The sequence below is a fragment of the Lytechinus variegatus genome, chromosome 17, assembly GCF_018143015.1.
Source record: "Lytechinus variegatus isolate NC3 chromosome 17, Lvar_3.0, whole genome shotgun sequence".
NCBI lineage: Eukaryota > Metazoa > Echinodermata > Echinoidea > Temnopleuroida > Toxopneustidae > Lytechinus > Lytechinus variegatus.
The window spans coordinates 24,683,699-24,706,766 of NC_054756.1; the positions used below are offsets into that span (position 1 = coordinate 24,683,699).

Consider the following 23,068-nt stretch of genomic DNA (forward strand, 5'->3'; position numbering starts at 1 on the left):
CCAAAGTACCACCTAAATACCAAGTTTTATTTGTTCTAGTCTTGTTTCAAGACCCACTTGTTGATAAAAGTTTCAATGAGGGTCTGTGTCAGCAGACTATATAGTTAATCATATAGCCACATCGGCGAACAGAATTTTACAATCAGAAATCTGACATTTTGATAGTTTTATTTGCCTTAATTTGTTATATTCATTCAGCATTTCAGACCGGTGTATCAAGAGTAATTCCTCTGAAAAATGTGATATTGTATGATTCAACATGCAAATTATAGAAAACTTCTTTATGATGATGCTTTGAGATGAGATAAAAATTGCTGACACGATTTTATTTAAATGGCACAAATGATGCAAAAATACTGAAAACTAATGTGACATAAATTGATATTTGTATACAAAAACACATATTATCATTACTTTTTGAAAATACAGCAATTGCATTTTGTATTCATAATGTTCAACCCAGATTCAAACCATATCAAAAAATAATTTGTTTAAACTATCCATAATAATCTGAATTTTCACTTAAAATGCCTTTTGGTATCGAATCTAAATCAAATACACAAAAAGAATTTTGTGCAAGAAATTACTGGGGGTCATATTTTAAACAAAGATTTAATTCAAACAATATACCTCAATGTATGGTAAGCCAAATGTGACACTTTTCGGAAGAAAGGTACATATAGGTTGATGCATCAGAGTTTAATCAGCTGTATATAATTAAAAAAACATACATATATTTGTAGTCCATTAGATCATCTAAAGTAAGAGGCAAGATGCCCAGTAAATGCATGTATCATAGAATTTAAACACATTTGGTACAAAAAAATTTGAAGGGGGGGGTTATAGCTCCCCAAATGTCCATGATAGCCCAAATAAGAGGCAAGATAGACTGACTCCTAAATTACTACGGTGTTCCCTAAAAACAAACGTAATTTGGAATGGTCAGAAGTAAGAACGTCAACTCCCAGGTTGATTTTTATTTTTATTCATTTATTTGCTAAAAAATTAATGTAAATATATTTTTTCTTTTAAAATTTTTGACATATTTGGCTACCCGTATCTAAATCAAATATTACAACCATGAGGTTTTAAGTTAAATCTTTGATGAGAATACTACCCCGGGATCTCTAGATCAGATCTTGTACCAACGCATCAGTGTTACACCGATTTAGAACGAGTCCTTTCGAAGTTTCGACTCAACATTAAATCCATCAATATTACACTTCAGATTCCATGTTTCATATGAGCTTGAATTCATGAAACTTACAAGGCATTTTCAGTAAAACTGTTTCACTACTAAGTATTCCAATTTGTTTCAAGGCAACATGTGTAAAACAGCCAGGAAAGTAATCACCTAGGAAAGTAATCACCTTGCCTTTACTCATCTGACAATAAACGTGATATAAATTCGAACATTGTCTCAATACATCTTACCCCATTGTGCACAGATCGGATTATTGGCGGCCATTACAGCCCTGTATGGTATAGGTGATATAAAAACAGCATTAACAAAAAATACACAATCTGATTCACTCCGACTTGCAGTTTTTTTCCAGTTTTGTCAAATGCATTTCGAGCTAAAGTGCACTTCCTGAAAATTTTCAAGGCCAAATGTGAGGATAATTTTAAACAGCTTGAAAGAAACATGCCATTATTCTCATTCGAGATACAGAACCGAAATGCGTCATTGATAATGACCAAAATCAATTTGGCTTCAAAGGGCAAGTCCACCCTGCCGATAAGTTGGTTTTGATAAAAGCAGAAAAAGCAGAGAAAAATACTGGCAAAGCCTTGATGAAAATCCATTAAAGAATGAGATATTATTTTTTTTCAATTAGTGATGTCATATGCGAGGAGTTTCCCCATATATCATGGAATACAAATTCCGTTTTTGATAGAGAGTGAAGACGCTGCTTGCATATGATGTCACAATATTAGAATCTGAAAACCAGTAATTTTTTTTTATGTTATTTTATTAAACTTTTTCTAATAAGCTTCTTATATTTTTTCTGCTTTTTATAAAACCCAACTCGACATTGCAGGGAACTTTCCCTTAAAGTAGAGCTGATTTTTACAATTTTTGTGCATTGATCATTTTGTGCAATTGATCAAAGAACTCTACTTTATCATCAATCACTAAATTTTGGACCCAGGGCTCCGTAACACAAAGGTTTGCGATGAATAGCAAATATGAAAGAACACTTCTGATTGGTTCCTGGTCAGTATTTTGTGACAAATGCGAGTGTAACATTGATCTTGATTGGTCAGTTCATTTAGCAATTGATCGCTAATCTTTGTGTTACGGAGCCCTGGTCAATCTATCTCTCAATAAGGCCTTTGTTTTACTTTGCTAATCATTGCTAATTAATGGAATGACCACAAGTATTTTCGTTAGTATAAATTATACTATATACAATATAAGCCTTATATACAAAATATACAAAACATACAATATCATAAAACCTGTTTTGGACAGGCAATCACCCTATCTTTTCTTCATGTAATTAACATTCGATTAACATGTTCAAAACATACAGGCCTATGTTCAGTCATATACAGTGAATACATTACATTTTCCAAACTGTATAAAAATAGAATTATCACCTGAATCTCAGTATACAGGCTGAACTTTTAAATTGATACAACTGTATTTAGCATCGCACTTTTAATACGTGCCTTGAAACCACTGATATCACAGAAAAATTTGAAGATCGATTGATTTTAAATCATATTCAAAGCCTTGTACTTCTTAATTCCAGCTAATTTCCACAATATTGGGTTTGAAAAGGTTGAAATAAATTTGAAAACTCCTGATTGAATATATCTCACGACATTCATCCCACATGGGAAAACAAAACCCTGCTATGTTACACTACAGTACTACTTGGAATTAATCCATAATAAGGCCTACTTCAAGGTCAAGTCCACCTCATGAAAATGTTGATTTGAATCAATAGAGAAAATTCAGACTAGCCTAATGCTGAAAATTTCATCAAAATCGGATGTAAAATAAGAAAGTTATGACATTTTAAAGTTTCGCTTATTTTTCACAAAATAGTTATGTGCACAATTTAGTCACATGCAGACGAGAGAATCGATGATGTCCCTCACTCACTATTTGTTTTGTTTTTTATTGTTCGAATTATACATTATTTCCATTTTTGAAGAATTTACAATAAGGACCAACTTGACTGAACCATAAAATGTTAAGCAATGGTAATTCAACAAGTTCAGGGAGAAATAAAACTTTGTTTCACAGGACAATGAGGAGAAAATTAGAATATTTCACATTTCATATAATAAAATACAAAAGAAATAGTGAGTGGGTGATATCACCAGTTCCCTCATTTGCATACTGACCCGGATGTGCATATAAGTGTTTTGTGAAATTAAGCGAAACTTTGAAATGTCATAACTTTCTTATTTTACATCCGATTTTGATGAAATTTTCAGTGTTATGCTTGTTGGATTTTTCTCTTTTTATTCAAATCAAATTTTTGTTGGGGTGGACTTGTCCTAAACTTGAACAGTAATTCAAATTTTAAACATATTAAAGCTTATTAATCACATATAAACAAATTGGACGGAATTTATACATACCCTATATTCACACAATGTATAATAAAGGCATTGCGTACGAGGTCTGTTGCAGAGATAAAGTTGCAATCAAATGACACTCTTACAATCAATCGCAAGTACAAAATACACAAAGCTCATTGGATGAAAATTGACTTAAGTTTAATTTTTGGAGTTACGTTTGATTGTAACAATATCTGGGTTCCGTAACACAAAGTTTAGCGATTAATCGTACGATTGATTTCCGTGATTAATTGTACATTGTAGTCAATGCAATCATTCGCAAAAAATAATATGTTCTACGATCATTGCTAAAGCTTTGTGTTACGGTCCCCTGCAACATGCCCATGGAATACTTTCATTTAAATACTTTCAGTACTTTCCTTTAAATCTCACATACAAAGAGGAGAAAGAAATGGAGAGTTGATGATACAATGAAGTTTTGAAAGAAATGTCTTTCAAAATAAACTAAAGAGTTGCCCAGAAATTTAGAGTTGTCCAAAGTAACATTGAAATCCCATAGAAATAACAATACGCCAATTTAAAAAAACACCAGTTTTTATACAACCAATCATGCAGAAAATATCCCACAACCATTGCTATTGATTTCTGATACTCTATCATTCTAATTTAAGAAATTAATTTCAAAGGATTGCAATCAAAGATTATATTAAGGCATTTGATCAATAGCATTGATTTTCTAGTGTTATAGTTTGAATTCATAACTAAATATGAATACATCCCTAATTGCAATCCAAAAATTAATAATGTTTACGCCTATAACTGTTAAATAAAAGTCTTTATGTGAACATAACCTCTTTATATTATTTTTTTTCTGGTAGCTTAAGTGGTATTCTCACAATTAAATCCAGGTAAGCAAGAACTTCAATCCACGACGTTAGGGGATGTTATGTTTAAATATATTTTTCTTGGTGAACAAGTTGGCAGTTGGCATTCCATAATCGTGTGGTTTTAAACTTAACTTATGTTTTAAAACCAGAGAGCCCATATTATGAAGCAGGATTAACTTACGCTGTGGTAAAAATCTGTTCTGAAATTATGGATGAGAAGAAATCTACTTTTTATTCTCAGAAAGTTCTTAAAGGGGAAGTTCACCCTGACAAAAAGTTTATTGTAAAAATAGCAGAAAAAATAATGAAAAATATTGCCGAAGGTTTGAGAAAAATTCATCAAATAATTAAAAAGTTATTAGAATTTCAATTATTTGATTTGTGACGTCATATGCGAGCAGCATTCCTACATAGCGAATGGTAAAATATCAATGAAATGTCATTTTCTCAGAAAATTGAAAATGGTTTTCAATAGAACTTTTGTATATCAATAGACAAATCATTTCACACCCGATCATGAAAAGAAAACAATATTATGTCATCAGGGACCATACAAAATTTGAAATTCATACATTTTATATTACATAACACAAGGGGCAGCTGCTCGTTTATGACGTCACAAATCCAAAACTTTGAACTCTAATAACTTTCTTACTCTTTAACGGATTTTCCTCAAACCTTCACCTATATTTTTTTACTCTTTTTTCTGCTATTTTTACAAGAAAGTTTTCTTCAGGGTGAACTTCCCCTTTAATGATTCTCACGTCCAAACGTGCCAGTAATTTGAGCTTTCACTATTAGAGATTTGCTCCCAATGTGGCTATCCATATACAAACACAAATTTCAGACCACAGTTTAAGTTAAAATATACATTTAGTTCAGAATATGGTGCCCAATAAGCCTTTAATAGACAAATAAGCCAGTTCGTAGTTCCTTTCTGCGCATGATCAAAAGATTCTACGCATGATCAGAGGAAGGTCATTTGTACTAAAGTGACATGGTGCTTTAAAATCTAATGAGATAAGCACCAACTTTGATGTCTTGATTATTCATATATTCTTTTGAATTGTCGTTTTCATTTACATCCACTAAAAACAACAATGCTTCCATGAACGACTGGTATTTCACAGTTTGCAAAGTACATTGTGCAACATGCTAAGATATGCATTCAAAGAAGGGATGCAACAAATGCCTTCATTAAGTGTTCATTTGCGTGCCATTCTAGTCACCTGGTCTATTTAATTTCTTCATCCTGCTATGTAAGGCAAGCTTACGTAATACCTTGCTTTGAAATCTGCCTATCATGATGAAAGAAATGAAAGGTCATTTGACCAAAATTGTCCATGAAGTAACTACGAACTGGTCATTGAATAAATCAAAATATTACTATGGTATCTTTGAAGTACCCCAATACCGATTATGTCATTGACATTGAAAAGAAGTACCATTAACCCAATCATCACCGAATTCTGAGATTCCCTAAGACTCTGTACAGGGACTAGCCAATTTCAGTTGGCAATGGGTTAATGATCAGGATCCACATGACTTGTTCTATCACATAAATTAAGGGGAAAGTCACGGGAGGAGACGATTTGTTCTCCAGAGACTTTTCCCTGTAAAATTAAGGGGGAAAAAATTATCCTGAAATTATCTAAGCAACTTCATATACCTATATGGCAATGGTGAGCTAAGCTGAGCTTGTTCGTGTTTCACACAAGTCAGACCACAAACCCACTTTCCTTTGAATAACACGGAATGCTTATGTTCTTCTATGGTTAATATTTTATCTTGATGTTGCGGCATCCTTTGGGTGTATCCATGGAAACGGGAGGAGTGCTGCCTTGCTTGTGTGGATTGCATGGTTACAGGGGGCGAGGCTTATTCTGCCGACTGCTCCCCAGTCGCTTCTTGGTCACCATCGGCCTTGGCTTGCTCACCTGGTTGTGCAGATAGCAAGAGAAATACGGAGAGAGGGATGGAGAGAAAAAAAGAGAGAGAGAGAGTAAGAGAAAAAAAGGAAGGAAGGTAGGATGGATGGAAGGACGGAAGGAAAAAAGAGAGAAAGGAAGGAAGGAAAGAAAGAAAGAAAGAAAGAAAGAAAGAAAGAGAAAAAGGGAGAGAGAGAAAATAATTAAGGAGTAAAGTAGAGACAAAAGGAGGATTTGAAAGAACAAAGAAGGAATGAAAATCAAGAACAGGAATAAAGAGGGAAAGGAGAAAGAACACAGGAAGAAAATAAGAAAGAGAGAATGATAAAGAGGAGAGATAAAATGAGAAGGTAAGAGAAAGAATCAAGGAATGTAAGAGGATAAAGAGAAGGGGAGAGAGGGAGCAAAGAGAGAGAGAGAAAAAGGAAAAGGTGAATGACAGAAAAATGAAGAAGAAAAAGAAGTAACAATGAAGGAAGATAGAGGGAAACACAAAGAGAGGAATAATAGGAGAAAGGAGTCAAGTAAATTGATATACACGTAACAAAGAAAATGGAGGTTATAAAGAAGATAGAGGTGAAGAAAAAACGGGGACAGAGAAAGGGAGAGGGGAGTGGTAGAGAATAAAAAAAGGACATGAATAAGTCAATGGGCTACTTCAAAATGTCATACATTGTATCTAATGATACTACTCACTTATTACCTTTACTTATTAAAGATTCAAGTGAGTGGATTAATAAACAGCAAATGCTGATTGGGTTAAAACACTGAACCGGTGTCTGGGTTTTAAAGAAAAATCATGAAAATATCAGATAAAATGTTTGGTGAGAAATTGGTAAACATATACACACAGTGGTGATATACATGATTGACATACACACGTATCTAGACTGGAGACTAGGCAAATGAACTGATTAATGTGTGTAAATGAAATTAATACATGATCATGCAAATAATTACTTGGAAATTACACAAACTGGAAGAATGAAAATGGTTTTAGACTGTAGACTAGCCATTCAACTAATTAATGTGTGTTAATGAGATAAATACATGATCATGCAAACAAATTAATTGGAAATTATACAAAAGAAAAGAATGAAAATGGGTAGGCCAATATATTAGTAATATACAGAATGTATCTCTATCAGTATCACACATATTTTACATTGGTAGATTGCTAATTGGTCTATTGCCGATTGGTCTACACCCACTTGGTCTATTTTCCATTTGGCATCATCTCATAAGGTCTATTCCTACTTGGTCTATAACCCATTAGTCTACTTACTGTCTGGTCATATTGCCATTTAGTCTATTTACCAGGGATCTGTTTCATAAAGCTGTTTGTTACTTAAGAGCGACTTTAAGAACAACTGGTGAACCTTTCTTACGTGCTAAACCATTGCAATGAACATTTTGGTGGTATAAACAGCTTTATGAAACACCCACCAATTTGTCTAATTTCAAATTTGGCTTTCCCCATTTCATCTCATAACACCACTTAAGCCCAGCTCATACTATACGATTCGTTGCGACGTGATTTTTCAAGAAATCGCATTTTGTATAAAATATGGAAGTTCCTGAAAGTTTATTTCATTTAAAGGTTGGCATAATGCAAGGAATACTAAAATCATATTTTTACTCTTTGGCAAGCCCTGTGGTCAGAGTAAAGTCCAAATTGGTTTCAAGTCGCAGCCGATGAAGACTTGACTCATTATGATTTGGATTTGAATGTCTTTATTCATTCAGGGAGGCTTGAACCGGACTGAATTTCAATTTTAGTAGTCCTCCAACTATTCTGAACACTGATCCGTAATATTTTATTACTTTGGAATGTCAATATCAAATGTTATCAAAATTTCTTTGAAATTCGGATCGCAACATATTCCGAAGTCCTATTTAATTAAGATATGTAACTCTTCTGTGTCTGCTACAGTAATCTCCAATAATTTTTACTAAAAAACCATGACATTTTCTGCTCATCAAAACTAAGAAAAGCAGCTTACTATTTGTTAGAATAACTCGTGCGGGGGGGGGGGGGGGGCACGGCACTCAGTATATAATGCATAGTGGGTATGTGCCGCGGAGGGGACCCCCATTTTCACACTCAAATTTCCGTTCCAAGGCATATTGAGAAAAAGAACTAAGAAAGCCACTCCAAGGCATAGCATTTTCTTCTTATCGAGAAAAAAGAAGAAAGAAATCCGCTCCAAAGCTTCGCACATTTTTCGTTACGCCATTCTGGTCGCATTGATCTGCTACAAGGAGCTGCAATTTTGGTGAAAAGCAGCCCTAGAGCGCTTTTCGACCATCGCCTCAGCGCGAGCGCACCCGGCGGAGGCCGCGCTAGTTGCATCATGCACGATTGCCCGTTCCATAGGGATGCATACGCACTCACATTCTGCATGGCGATCCGTTCCAAGGACCCGTTTTCACAAACATTTGTAGTTCCGAAGCCCGTTCCGAGGACCCTCCTTTCAACAGTAAGCCTGCTCCAAGGCCCCCATTTTTTGCCTGGCCCGCGGCACACCCCTACCACTTTTTTAGTCTAGTCCCCCCCCCCCCCGGGAATAACTACTAAGTATCCCAAAATATAGCAAGAAAATGAAATGGTGGGTATATTCATAATAGCAAAATTACTGACTACAATTTGTCATACACTACATGTCTCTATTCAAAACATGATTGATGGCACAATTATTGAGTTGCCATGGTTACCCCATCTTCGAAAGAGATGAGAGACATGAAGAAAAACGTTTGCTTTCACAATTTTATTTTTAGATTATTTCTAAAAGGATTTTCATCTTTCATAGTCAGCTTGCTCTCTCTCTCTGTCTCCATCTTTCCATCTCTCTCTCTAAATGTACTAAATAATGCCTAATGAGTGAGAAAATGCCTATGAAAGGAAAATGTGAAAAGTGCTTGTGTGTGATTCGTGTGTCTCATTAGCATTGAAATACAAAAATACAATACAAAAAAAAAAATTAATAAAAAATAATAAGAAAATACAAAAACATATTCATCCCACTAAACTTAAAAAAATATTCCTCTGAAATGAATCAAAATCATCAAGGCAGTCATTTGCATTTTACAAGTAGGAGTCAATTAAAATCACTATATTTTGGTTTCCTAAAATGCCTCCTCAGTATCAGATTAAAAGCGGTAAGGTATGTGAAACTTTAAGCAGATAAATAATGCAATATGACAAAAATAATAAATAGCAAGAATCAATCCAGCATATATGGGGCAGGTCATCATTGAGGTATGTAACAAAATTTAAGCCAAATCAATATTCCCCTACTGGTATATCAATTCCCTTTAAAAGAATTTCAAATAAATGCTTCATGTGCCTTTCTTCCTCTGAAAACACATTCTCAATGGCATAATTGGCGGCACAGTCCTTGTGCACCTACCCTAGTCCAATAAATAAATTTGGAGAAATGCCTCATGTGCCCTTCTTCCACTGAAAACACATTCTCAATGGCATAATTGGCGGCATAGTCCTTGTGCATGTACCGTCGTCCAATAAATAAATGTGGAGACGGCCAATTGACGTTTCATTATTCAATTAGTTATTGATCACCCTTCGACTCCTCTCTGGACATTGTGAAAACAGAAAAGAATAACCGCCGTATCAAGCACCCCATTCACCCCTGGATCAAAGGCCTTTGGGCGTCAATCCATGAATATTTCATGCGCTGGTAATGAAAATGAAATCATCTGTTTGGCGTAGGGTGTAGAATAAAGGATCGGGTAATGGATCGCACAATTTACTGTTGGTTGACTTTGGGATTTTCTCCATTAATTGGCCTTCTGTTTGGGAAGTAATTTTAAAAAAAGCCATGAAGCTATTAGAAGCCACAAATAACAAGGTTTCATGAAGCTTTCCAATATTTTGTAAAAGAAAATTGTACTGATTTTCAAGGTTTTTATAGTAGAAGAAAAGATGTGTTTTTCTATATTAGGGACATTATTTCCCTTGTCTTTAATTAAAACAGATTAACAACCCGTGACGAGAGTAGCAGCTTGGAATTAGCTCCTATGTTGTGTATAGGCCTTATGGTAAAACAATGATTCAGCAAAATCTATATTTACCAGCGGAGTATGCACTTATGAAACCTGTACAAACAATATCATCTGTCTAACAATTCAATTTTTTAATCCACGATGATGTCTTGATTTATATTAATAAACCATTTATCCATCTATCTATCTATCTATCTATAGAACTAAGCGTTTTTCTTTATATCAAGTTGAGCTTCTAATACATTATCCCTCTTTCTTAGTCATCGATTTTAAACTTAAAAGCGACAAAATAAATATTTCTCATGCACATCGAGACTATGTAATTCACCCCTTTACTTTCCCCCAATTTTTTGGAAGGGGGGGGTTCATGCCAAAGAAAATTTGTCGCAAACATAGAAGAAAATAATTGAAAAAAAAGTGGTGAAGATTTGTGGAAGATCCATTAAAGATTAAGAGAGGAGTTTTTAGAATTTCAAGTTTTGGATTTGTGATGTCATAAACAAGTAGCTGCCCCATATTTTGTGTACTATAAAATGCATAACTTTCACTTTTTTAATGGTTCATGGTGACTTTTGTGAAGTGATTTGTCTATTGATATACTGAAGGTATAGTAAAAAGCATTTTTAATTTTCTGTAAAAATGACACTTCACTGTTTTTTTTACCATACGTTATGTCTGAAATTTGCTCGCATATGACATAAAAAATCAAATACTTAAATTCTCATAACAATTATAGTCTTTGATGGATTTTTCTCAAACCTTTGGCAATATTTTTTTTCATAATTCATTCTGCTATATTGTTACAATAAACTTTTTGTCAGGGTGAATTTTCCCTTTAAATATGTGAAGCCACAAACTGCAAGTGGAAGGAAAGAAAGAACGAGTCATGTAGAAATATTAGATGTCTCCGTTATCAGCCGTGAAAAATGCGAAACCACATAATCCAAAACGTCATGTAGTTGAGTTCTCTTGGTAGTGATATTACCATGACTCGCCAGAGACGAATGTTTGTGGATATTTGCAAAAGTCTTTTTTAAACTCTTAAAATGCTACAGAAATGTGATTTCTAAGGAACGTTGGTATTAGACAAGGCTAATTGGTGATTCTAGCACATTAACAAAGAATTGTACTTTATAAGATGTGCTTCACTTTGGAATACCACCCCATCATATGTAAAGAACTCTTCTACACCCAAGTTTAAATCCACCTTGAAAAAATATTTAATTAAAAAAAAAATTAAATGAGTTAGTGCCAAGATTGCCAGCATATTCTCTCTTTTCTTTGCTTTTTCTGTCTTCGTCAAAGAGCGCATAGGAATGCATTTGGCAGTGATATGCGCTATATAAGCATGTTGGTATTACTCCTGATTAGACTATTGGGTAATATGTAATTTATGTCCATTTGTACATTCCGAAGAAATAAGACCCATTATGAAATGTGATAATAACGCTGTGTCTTTAAAACTTACAATTTCATCTTCAGTCAAGGGTAACGGTATATGGAAATTTAATAACTCTCTTCTTAAAGATGTCTCATTTAAAGAGGCAATCGGAAATATCATTAAAGGGGAATGAAACCTTTGGAACAAATAGGCTTGTGTAGAAACAGAAAAATCAAAGAATAAAAATAAAGAAAGTTTGAGAAAAATCAGACAAATAGTGAGAAAGTTATGAGCATTTGAATATTTCAATCACTAATGCTATGGTGATCCTCCCATTGGCAATGCGACAAGGATGTGTGATGTCACTGATGAACAACTTTCCCTTTGGTGGACTATAAAATATCCTCAAAATGTCTCTTTTTGCTTTTTCTTAAGATGATACAAACTCTTTATCCATGATGTATTCTTAAAAAATATGTATTACATGCCCTCATGTAGAAAGAACACATGATTTATGGATAGACGTGATAAAAGAGGCAATTCAAGTGAAATATATACTAAAGTAATGAGGAGAGTTGTTCACAAGTGACATCACACATCTTTGTCGCATTGCCAATTTGCTATCTCCATAGCATTAGTGATCGCAATATTCAAATGCTCATAACTTTCTCATTATTTGTCAGATTTTTCTCAAACTTTCGTTGATCTGTTTCTTTGATTTTTCTGTTTTCACACAAGCTATCTTGTTCCAATGGTTTCATTCTCCTTTAAGAAAACAAAACTAGAATGTAAAAACCATAATGAAATGTCACGGAGCCTGGATTTGTGCAAGATTAAGATCAAAGAATATTCAATAAAATACTCAAAGACAATAGAGAAAAACAACAACCAAATATACCATAAATTGCAATGCAAACTTGAAATCCTTTCTAAAGCAAATGATGCTCACTCGAACGACAATTATCTCAGTGAAATTAATAATGTTACTAAAATAAAGATAAATTGAGGAAAAAAGTAAAGGTGTCTTTGTGAGGTCCCTGGTAATCGATAGAAGATAGGGAAAAATCATCAAAATACTTTCTCAATTTAGTAAAAAGAAATGGGATAAAAAACAACATTTAGAATTCTTGAAAATAAAAGGATAAAGATGTCATTTTTGAGAGAGAAGCTATTTTAAAAGAAATCTATTAAACTTATCCAAATCTAAGTTCAAACAAGAATAATGCTCTTGCAAGTGAAATATGTGATTATTTGGATAGTGACGGGTTTACTACCTTGTCTGAACAACAAGCTAACCTTCGCGAAAGTTTACTTACAGAATCGCAGTGTTACTAAGTCAATGAAACATAATACGACTCCAGGTTGGGATGGACTATCAGCCAAGTTTTATAAATGTTTTGAGGAAGATATAAAATATTTGGTCATTAATAGTTTGAATGAGGGTTTAAAAAAGAATAACTTGTCAGAATCTTAAAAGCAGGGTATTTCAAAAATTGTTACATAGAAAAGGTGACAGAGGTTTACTTGACAATTGTCATCCTATATTTCTTTTAAACAATGATTACAAAATTGCGACCAGATTTGCTCACATCTTCGACTCGTTATCAATAAAATTATTTCTGAGGATCAAAACTGGTGATCTAAAATTGCGTTCTGTGAAGCAGAAGAAACTCTTGTTCACATTATGTAAGAATGTAACCCTGTTGCCAATTTTTTAATAAAGATAAAGAATTCTTTGCAATTTATGTTAAAAATCAAAATTACTATGAACAAAACATGTTCACTGGGTACAAAAATTCAAGATCGCAAGTTGACTTTGGTAAATTTGTTTATAATATTTGCACAGTATGCAATATACAAATCCTATGTTATGGAAAATATACAAGGCAGGGCTTTTAATGTATATTCAAGTAATTTCAAGAATAAGATAATTTTTTAATGTAAAAAAGCAATTTTCATTTCATCTTTATATCATTTCAGTTTAATTAGTTGATGATTACTCTATGTTTATATGTAACTTCTTTTGTAACTATACACAATGTGTCTCAAAACAAATTGTTAAATGATTAAGGAATAAGAAGAATAATAAACCTCTGAATGAAGTAAAGAAAAAAACAAACTTTTTTTTTACTCTGCCTCCCTTCTCTTATCTCCCTTGCCTATGTATGCAATGGGAAACATAATGATTATGTAGGCAATGGGAATTACAATGCTTATGTATGCAATGGGAATCATAATGCTTATGTAGGCAATGGGAATCATAATGCATATATATATATATATATATGCCATTGGAATCATAATTCTTATGTATGCAATGGGAATCATAATGCCTATGTATGCAATGGGAATCATAATGCATATATATATATATATATATATATATATATATATATATATATGCCATTGGAATTATAATGCTTATGTATGCAATGGGAATCACACTTGCAATGGAAATATTAATGCTTATGTATGCAATGAGAATCATCATGCTATTGTATGCACGCAATATGAAACATACAGAATTTATGCTTGAAAAGGAATCAAATAGAGAAGCTTATGCTTGCAATGGGAATCACATACATGGTGGATATAATTAGGCATGCACTGGGAATTAAAAAATATATATATATATATGTGTGTATACAAGATTAACAAAAAATAAATGCATAAGAAATCTGGAATCAATAACATCCTTATGCACGCAACATAGCCCATAAAACACAATACATGGGAATCTTATGCATGCATAAGAATCACCACAAAACGAATGTGCTTATTTCTGCAGGAGATCAAGCAAGCATCTTTATAGATGAGAGATCTAATATCCTTTGCAAAATGTAGTTTGAAAAAATTTCGCTGCAAGTTGTGTGTGCAGAAAAAGTTGTGATTCCCTATGGAACACTTCATAGGGTAGACTTAACCCACTGAGTCTTATGCTCTAAAAACTCTGACTATAGGCTCTGTGGAAACTGTGTATTATACTAAAATCAGATGGTGTTCATTGGGATAAAAACAAATACAATCCAATATAAACACAATTACATGTCCATAACACAAAGCTTAGCAATCACTGTATATAAAACATTTTTTACCAATTGATTGCATTGACAATAATACACAATTAATCTGAAAATTAAGCATACGGTTTATCGTTGATTTTTGTGTTATGGGACCCTGATGTACATGTAAGTAGCTGTAATGGGCTGCGATGAGGGTGATGGAACAAGGTCCACATTCGCGATGTCGATGTTGAGTGAACTCTACTGAAGAAATCAAAACTAGATTTTCAATGAACACATAGAGATGCATAAGATACCATGGAATGATGCTGCCTCCACATAGAATTCCTCTCAAAATGTACATTGGGTGAGACTCGTGTAATGCCATTGTGCATGCATGGGTTATGATCTGAGAGTCGACACAGAATGTAGCATATTTCTCTAGATATAGAGACTTAATATTAAAGTGACAAGATAAAAAAAAACGGGGCTTGAATACAATGTGATAAGATGGCAACCAAATTGTGACCTTGTCATGGAAACTTGAAAACTATGTTGTGATCTAGGGAGGAAACATGCAAATGTGATGTCATGCATTCACTATGCTTACTATATCTGCAATGGAAGTGGGCAGGTCTCTACTGAAATATATACAAAGTGTCAGGATCAAATGAACAAGACTCAAAGACGATGTGAACACAAGTAATTCTGTTGAAAACTTAATATTCAATACATCATGAAACCTTGTGAACGACACAAAATTCTCATGCATATGCTAACTCTATATGGAATGAACGTTGGTAGATCTCTACTGAAATATATAGTGTCAGGATCCAATGAATGAGAATCAAAGGGGATGCGAACACAAGTCCTTCTGTTGACAACCTAATGTCGACTTCATCATGAAGACTAGTGATGGAGGGGACGGATCATGCAAGTCGTAAAAAATGGGAAATAAAATGCTCATGCATGTGCTAAATATATCTGCGATGGAAGCCGGACACCATGCAACAAGACAAGGGCAGGGATCATCGATCTAACCTTCTCCCATCGCCTCTTGCTCATCCTTTGTCGGTGACCCTCTCATGTCTTCAACCAATGTGGCCTCCGGGACTGCTGCAACCGCTTCACTTTCTCCTGTTTCTGCTTGGGGTTCCGTGTTTCCATCGGTTGCAGGGATCTCTTCTATCGTTGTCATTTGCTCATCGCTTGGTGCCCGGAAGCCCTCTTCCGTTTTTACCTCATTGTCCATTGATTCGTTATTTGACGCTGGCACCTGGTCTAAATGCTCCCCCGTTTCGGAGGCGGCGGGTGATGATGGTTTATCAACATCACTTGGAACATTTGATTCGGTAGCGGCCAATTGCTCGTCAGGTTTTGGCGATTCTCTAAGGGGTTCTGTGATTGCTTCTGCTTTGACGAATGCAAGGGGTCAATACAAGGATAAAGAGTTTATCATTGGTATAAGGTTTTTCTCTCCAAACAATCTACATAGCTATAATGATAGAAATGCATTCCATTCTCACGAAGCTGAATTATTTGTTATTTTGTTTTATAACTCAGAGACCGATATAGGATAGCAATATATAATCATATAATCATTTTCACTAAATATTGCAAAAGTTCCATTATATATGCAAACTATAGCAAACAGATATAAAGTTTAATTGTTATACTCTACGCAAAGGCTATGAAGAAGTAAGATTGTTTCACAAAGTTAAGTAGGTTAAACTGCAGAGAAAGCACAAAGATTCCATAGATCTTATTATATTAATAACCACAACAAAAGCAAAAGCTCTTGAAAAAACAGTCTGAAGCAAGGAAATTTACAAGATTTTTCAAAATGAATTTCAAGGGTACATTTCATTTTTTCTCCCAATGAAAATTATACTATGGTAATGCCAACTTAAGAAAAAACCTTTATAATTTCTTTCATTTCATACATATTCCGAAGAATTGAGCAAATTAATAACAAGTAAAAAAAAAACAAGCATTTGAAAATAAATCAATTATAAAGCAAAATGCTGCATGGTAGCATATTAGTATTGAAATGCCTTGTCAATCAAAAGCTTTTTACTTGCATGACTGCCATGAAATTGTGAAATGGAGAAAAGCATTCATAGCTATGTTTTTTCAGATGCTTTTTTGATTACCGGTAATACGATTATACAGGGATACCTTGAAACTAAAATCCTCAATTATACCATTTCTCAGCCATTTTTCCTCTTTACTGACATATGATATAAAATTCTAAGTTTAGAGAATACATAGGGACGAACGTTATAAAAGGCACTATGCAGCTCTAGACTTGCGTCACAACTTCTGTGGCTTAATTATTTGGCCCCCAAAAAATCTGTTATGTGCTTACAAAAGAAAAGCTTATCTTTTTCTTGACATATAGGTGTAACATCATTTCTGGCCAGACAACTGTGTCACAGAAGTTTTATTGCAAATCTAAGGGTGCATAATAATTAATTTGTTTGAAGAAGGGGTCAATAAGCTAGGTCTATCTTTGTGACTTTATCATTAAACTGTGTACCTTCTTCTTCTTCGGCTTCTGCTTCAAGGTCTACAGCTTGAATTTCCATATCAACAGCAGAGTCTTGGGTTAGAGAGAGAGAGAGAGAGGGAGAAGGAAAAAGGAAGGAAAAGGAAGATGAAATGATGTATGTACAGGAATGGGAGAAGTTGATGGGGAGGGAGCGAAGGAGAGAGGGAGGGAAAAAGAGAGACAGATACAGACACAAAAAGATATACAGGGACAGAGAGAGGGGATATGGAGATGTAAAGGGAGACAAAGGGATAGGGGGATCAAAAGATAGGGAGGAATATGAAGAAATAATGAAGAGAGGGGGAATTAATGGAAATTGGGATGAGGTTTGGTGAAAGAAGAGAACGAGGGATGAAGTCAATGATTGCGTTTGAAGCAAAGGAGGGGATTGATGGAGAGAGAAAAGAAGTAAAAAATCAAATATAAAGGAAAGGAAAGAATGAGGAGAGAATTGAAAAGGGAATCGTGGAAAGAAAGAGAATGGGCCCAGAGAATTGATGAAAATATGCAAAGCACAAAGCAAAGCAAAAAGGAATTGTAAATGAATCAGAATATAGAAGAAATGGGAAGAAAAAGAGGAGAGGAGAAAATATGCAGCGGGCATTGTAGTGGGATATGAAGGGGATCAAGACACACAATAAAAAGATAGAAAATGCCATTGGTTATTATGAAGAGTTAGTGTCGTTATAGCTTTTAGGCAAACAATTATTGAGTAATACAATTGAATATTAGTTGCATAGCAAGCAATTAAGCCATGGATATATATCATCTATTGGCAATAGTTAAAAAAATGATAGATTAAGGTACTAGATAAAAAATATTATTAGCAATGAACCCATTACATTCAAGTCACATTTAGTAACACCTTTAATTGAAAAATCTTACAAAAAAGTAGATGAAGGTTTTTTCAAATTTTTAAATGCAACATGAGTATTTACTTGTATAGCAGGTCTAGCGCATAAGCTTCTTAGCTTTTATGGATAATGTTTGAGCTGTATAATACTGTAAATAGCTTTTTTTCTTTTAAATTTATGTAGCATATTGATGTACACTGATTTAAACTTTCCATGGGGATATCATAAATGTGTCTCAGCAAGGAGAATCAATGCACAAATACAAACTAAATGACAAATACATGCTGATATTTCACAGAGCAGCAAAAACTTTGATTTTGTAGGACAAGTTACTCTGATATGTTACCAAGACTACATGTATACTTCTTATTGGCTTTTAGAGGCAAAAATATGTTCGAAGGTTGTCTGAGAACACACTGGATCTTAATCTTGATGTCTATGATTACAAAGTTTGTTGATCAAACTCAATGGGTGTACATGTACACATGGGTTACCACATCATTTTTTTTTAATACCTGTTAATATCTAAAATAAAAAGGACCAAAAACATGATGTCTTACATCGGCAGCATATGGAGCAATCAGAGATGCTGAGGTGAAGTATCTTTTCGGTGGTTTCTCTGAAAATTTTTCTCAGCCAATCAGATGCAAGGATTTCATAAAAAAGTGCATATTACTATTTATTTCGTGAAACGATCCTCTGTTTTTGAACCCTCATGTCACTGAGTAAAAACACTCCAGTATATAAATTGCATTCTAAAGCCTGGGTTACGAATCAATTCGAATACACGCATTCGGGAGGATTGGAGATTATTCTGTTCTCGCTCCCAAAATGCGAGAAATTGTGGGAGGGATTCGGCTCATTTCGAAATGTTCAAAACCAGCCGAATACCCTCCAAAATACTCCCGGATGTGGCCACAACAAATTTCATTAGGGCCACATTCGAGATATATTCGGATGCAATTCGGTTGGATTCTGGGAAATATTCGGGGTACTCTGGGCAGTCAATTCTTGGCGATTCTGTTCTGATTTGAGACCTATTCACCTCTGATTCGGGGAGCTCCCTAGATCAGATATGAATAGGTTCCAAATCAGTCAGAATTGATTCGGAAGAATTCAGTTTTGTTGTAACCCTGCTGTAAGACTGTATGGGTAAATTTTGGTAAAATGAAATGAAATGGTAAAATTTTCAAAGGGATTTACCTCCATCTTCGTGAGAATCTTCGGCTGCTGTGTTTTCAACCTCTTTCCCTGTTATTTCTAGCAAAAGCATGATAGGAAAAAGAAAGCAGAAGACATAAGAACAAAAGCAGTTAGTATAATTCATTACCACAGTTAGTACAACTCAAAAGGCAAGTTATGAACTGAGCCGCATCTTTGGGCAGGAAATCTTGCTCAGCATCTTTCCCTGCGGGTTCCCCCATTTTACATTGTTTTAAGACTTCTGAAATGGATGGTTTAGCAAGGAAAAGATGCTCGCCAGCAAATCCCCTCAGCATGTCACACAGCCGCTTTCCAAATTTTACATTGTTTCGTGAGTGATGAAATAGGATTTGAAGGGAACGACGCTGAGTCGGAATTCCACTCAGCATATTTCACTGAAGTTATCTTCCTTTCATTCAAAATTGTTTTATTGATGCTGAAATGGAAGGATTAGCGAGGAATAGATGCTCAGCTGCAAATCCCCTCGGTGCATCTCACAACCGCTTTCCAATTTTCACATTGTTTCGTGTGTGCTGAAACACTGTAGAATTAGCAAGGGAAAGATGCTGAGTCAGAATTCCACTCAGCATATTCCATAACCATTTTCCCAATTTCACATTGTTTTGCATAATTATGTTGAAATGGAAGGAATAGCAAGGAAATCACACTCAGCAGGAATATCCCTCAGCGTATTTCACTGCAGAAATTTTCCCCAACTCTTCATTGTTAGTTACTTATATGGGGGCATTGTGAGAGAGGAAAAGGCGCCGAGTGGGATTCCTGCTGAAGGATGCGGCTCAGTGTTAGGTCTGACCGATATGAGAACTACCCTACAAAAATAAGGTGTTAAGAAAAAACATTTGTTAGCATTTGGAGAGGACTACACCTCAAGTGTTAAAAATAACACCATGGGATTTGAACATAACACCAAATAGCTTTGAAATGAAAAAAAAAACAGAATGTGTTATAATATCACCTATTGGTAATACACTAACACCATGAAATTGTGTAAAGTGCTTAGTGTAGTCCTCTGAACATGCTGCAACACCATTGATTTTTACAGAGTACAAGCAACTAAATGTCATTTCTGATTATAATCTGCAAGCATTCATTTCCAACATCAATACTCCATTCGAAATGTAGAGCAATGGTTGGGCAGCAATAATCAACACGAAAAATCATTTTCAGGAGAGTGAAAAAGAGACATTTGTTTTATGACGCATATCAAAAGAATGATGCACACATTTGTGACAACTCATAACAGTTATAAGCTACATGAAGTAGAAAAAATACATGAAGACACAGAATGTTTGATTTGCAACAAGCATCTAGACGAATTTCATATCACAATGCAATGCATGAAAAGCTACTAACTTGCACAAAAAGCCTTAAGGTATTAAAAAGCAATATGGGCAAGCCAAATAGATTTTTTTTCTCAGCTCTATTGCATTATAGTTACCATCATTGCAACTTTGTCAGAGGATGGTAACTCCCATCGGAACAATGTTCATTGATCAGCCGATGAGAATCAAGGATTTTAAACCGGTTACCACTGGATGGCAATGTTACAATAATGGGAACTTTTATGCAACATTGCCAATCAGAAATGAAAGCATTTTGGGGAAGCGGAAAGAAGCAGATCAAGCTATACCTTCTGTCGATTCGGGCGCGACCGGTTTGTCTTCTTCTACCTGCGGAACCTCTGTGCTTTCTTGTTCGGCTGGCGTAACCTCCTCGGCTTGCGTTACCTCTTCCGCTTGTGTTACCTCTTCTGCTTGTGCAACATCTTCTGCTTTTGTCTCTTCCTCCGCGTGTGCGGCATCTTCTGCTCTCGTGATCTCTTCCTCTTCTTTGACGACTTCAGTTTGTGCGACCTCGACTGGTGCTTGCGTCTCCGGCGTTTCTTCTTCTGCCGGGGTTGTGACTGGTTTTGATTCTTCTGAAATTTTGCAGGAGAGAGAGAGAGAGAGAGGAAGAGAGTGCACACACAAGCAATTACAGACTGCCACCAAGACGCAAGAGATGGAGCATTTGAATTATATTAACCACTCAGAATTCACAATTGAGCGATTCCATGCTAGAAAAATCAGCTATTTTCGCGACATTTTTCAAACTATTGTCAAAACAAACGAAGAGCTTCAATTTGTTATGTCGTAATAATAGAGTACTACTGGGTAGACATATGAAAAAATTACAACCAACAAAAATATGCTGTCCATGGGTGAATTAGAGGTGAAAATGTTGCGTCTCGTACGGGACATTTCTGAGTCCTGTACGACAAACAACATATTCGCCCTTAATTCAGCCATAATCAAATATTTTTTGTTGGTAATCAGTTTTTCACATGACTACCCACTCTAACTTTATTATTGACCAAAAAAATTTTTTTTCATTGCTCAAGCGATCAGCTAATAGATTAGAAATTGTTAATAAAATGTCCCGTACGACACGTATGGAATCGCAAAATGGCTGTTTGAACCGGAAATGATGGTTTGAAACCATGGCCGATGCAGATTTGATCCTTAATTATGCGTATTTCAGCATGTACAATATGTAGAAAGCTTACAATTGTGAATGTAAGCTTTCATCACAGTGCGCTAATAAGATGGCTATTACTAAGGTATACAGCATTAATGAGACCACTGTTTATATGTTAATTAATTAGCACAAACAGTGGTCTACCTAAGTGTATTAACCTCAGCGACAGACATAAATATAGTGCGCTGGAATACAAGAGGGCATTCATTGTTGGATATTTTCTCCATATAGGGTCTGAATTAAGAATAATCTATGCATGAAATCTGCATAAACCACACTTTCAAACTCCGGCTTCAAAACCAACTTTGTGGATTCGGGACGTAAATTGTTTGTATTTCTTTCAAGAAAATTTGCTTTCTCAACAACAAAACTAATTAAGGAAAAAAAATCAAGCATTTTTTTCTTGCAAATAAAGTCAAAGAAAATATGCATGAAAATAAGAGCTAAGTGCAAGAACAAATTCAAAAGATACAGAATCACAATCTAGCAAGATTTCGTTTCAAATAAAGCTTTTGCTCTGATAAGAAAGTTGAACGCTTTTAGAATAAAAATGAGTCAGAAACATACATGGAACACAAAAATGTTTTGACATTTCAAATCACACCGCAGAAGTGCATTACAAATACTATTAAAAGAATGCTTTAGCAATTATTAGCAATATACAATCTAATTTGTTTTTAATCAGTGCTTAGAAAACAGAATGCTGCGAAAGATTGCACACTTAATGGCTAATCAATCAAAGTAGAGGTTTTTGATGATGGAAAAAAATATAGCACAAGAGGCATATTGAACAGATTTGGTAACTGTGGTCATACTTGTACAGTATGTGATACGACTGAAGACGGAAATGATATAAACATTGTTTTCTCTTGTCTACTGACAGTCACGTAATATGCGGGAAAATAATCAGTCTATCTAGCCTTAAAAGACAAAAAAGTTTTCAAGTGGGGGGAAAACCCCACTCACAATTGACGAGAAAGTGGACTCTTTACATCGAGGCATGCGCTACTCTACTTTGAATATGGTGATCTATGGTGCTTTCTAACCCCAGAAAGGGGGGTCAAAAACAGGTGCATATACCTTGCTCGGGTGTCTGCTGTGGCGGCGATTCTTCTTCTGTCGTCCTATCTTCGGAATCTACGGGATTAAAATAAACATTCT

At 34.8% G+C, this 23,068-nt stretch overlaps 1 protein-coding gene across 5 annotated transcripts in view; it reads right to left on the reverse strand.

Moving 5' to 3' along the window:
* Positions 1–6,156: 6,156 nt before the first annotated feature.
* The window catches only part of LOC121430557 (nucleolin 1-like), a 30,963-nt gene continuing 14,051 nt past the window's right edge, over positions 6,157–23,068 (reverse strand). Inside the window, exons 3-8 of one of the 5 annotated variants that reach the window (XM_041627872.1) lie at positions 22,988–23,044; positions 21,021–21,308; positions 19,370–19,426; positions 17,301–17,363; positions 15,803–16,171; positions 6,157–6,364 (exon numbers count right to left, since the gene is read on the reverse strand). In XM_041627872.1, coding sequence (XP_041483806.1) covers positions 6,306–6,364; positions 15,803–16,171; positions 17,301–17,363; positions 19,370–19,426; positions 21,021–21,308; positions 22,988–23,044 — 893 coding nt within the window. In that variant the 3' untranslated portion in view covers positions 6,157–6,305. Of the gene's footprint in view, positions 6,365–15,802; positions 16,178–17,300; positions 17,364–19,369; positions 19,427–21,020; positions 21,309–22,987; positions 23,045–23,068 lie in introns of all 5 variants that reach the window. The other 4 variants (XM_041627871.1, XM_041627870.1, XM_041627873.1 and 1 more) reach the window with 4 other exon arrangements.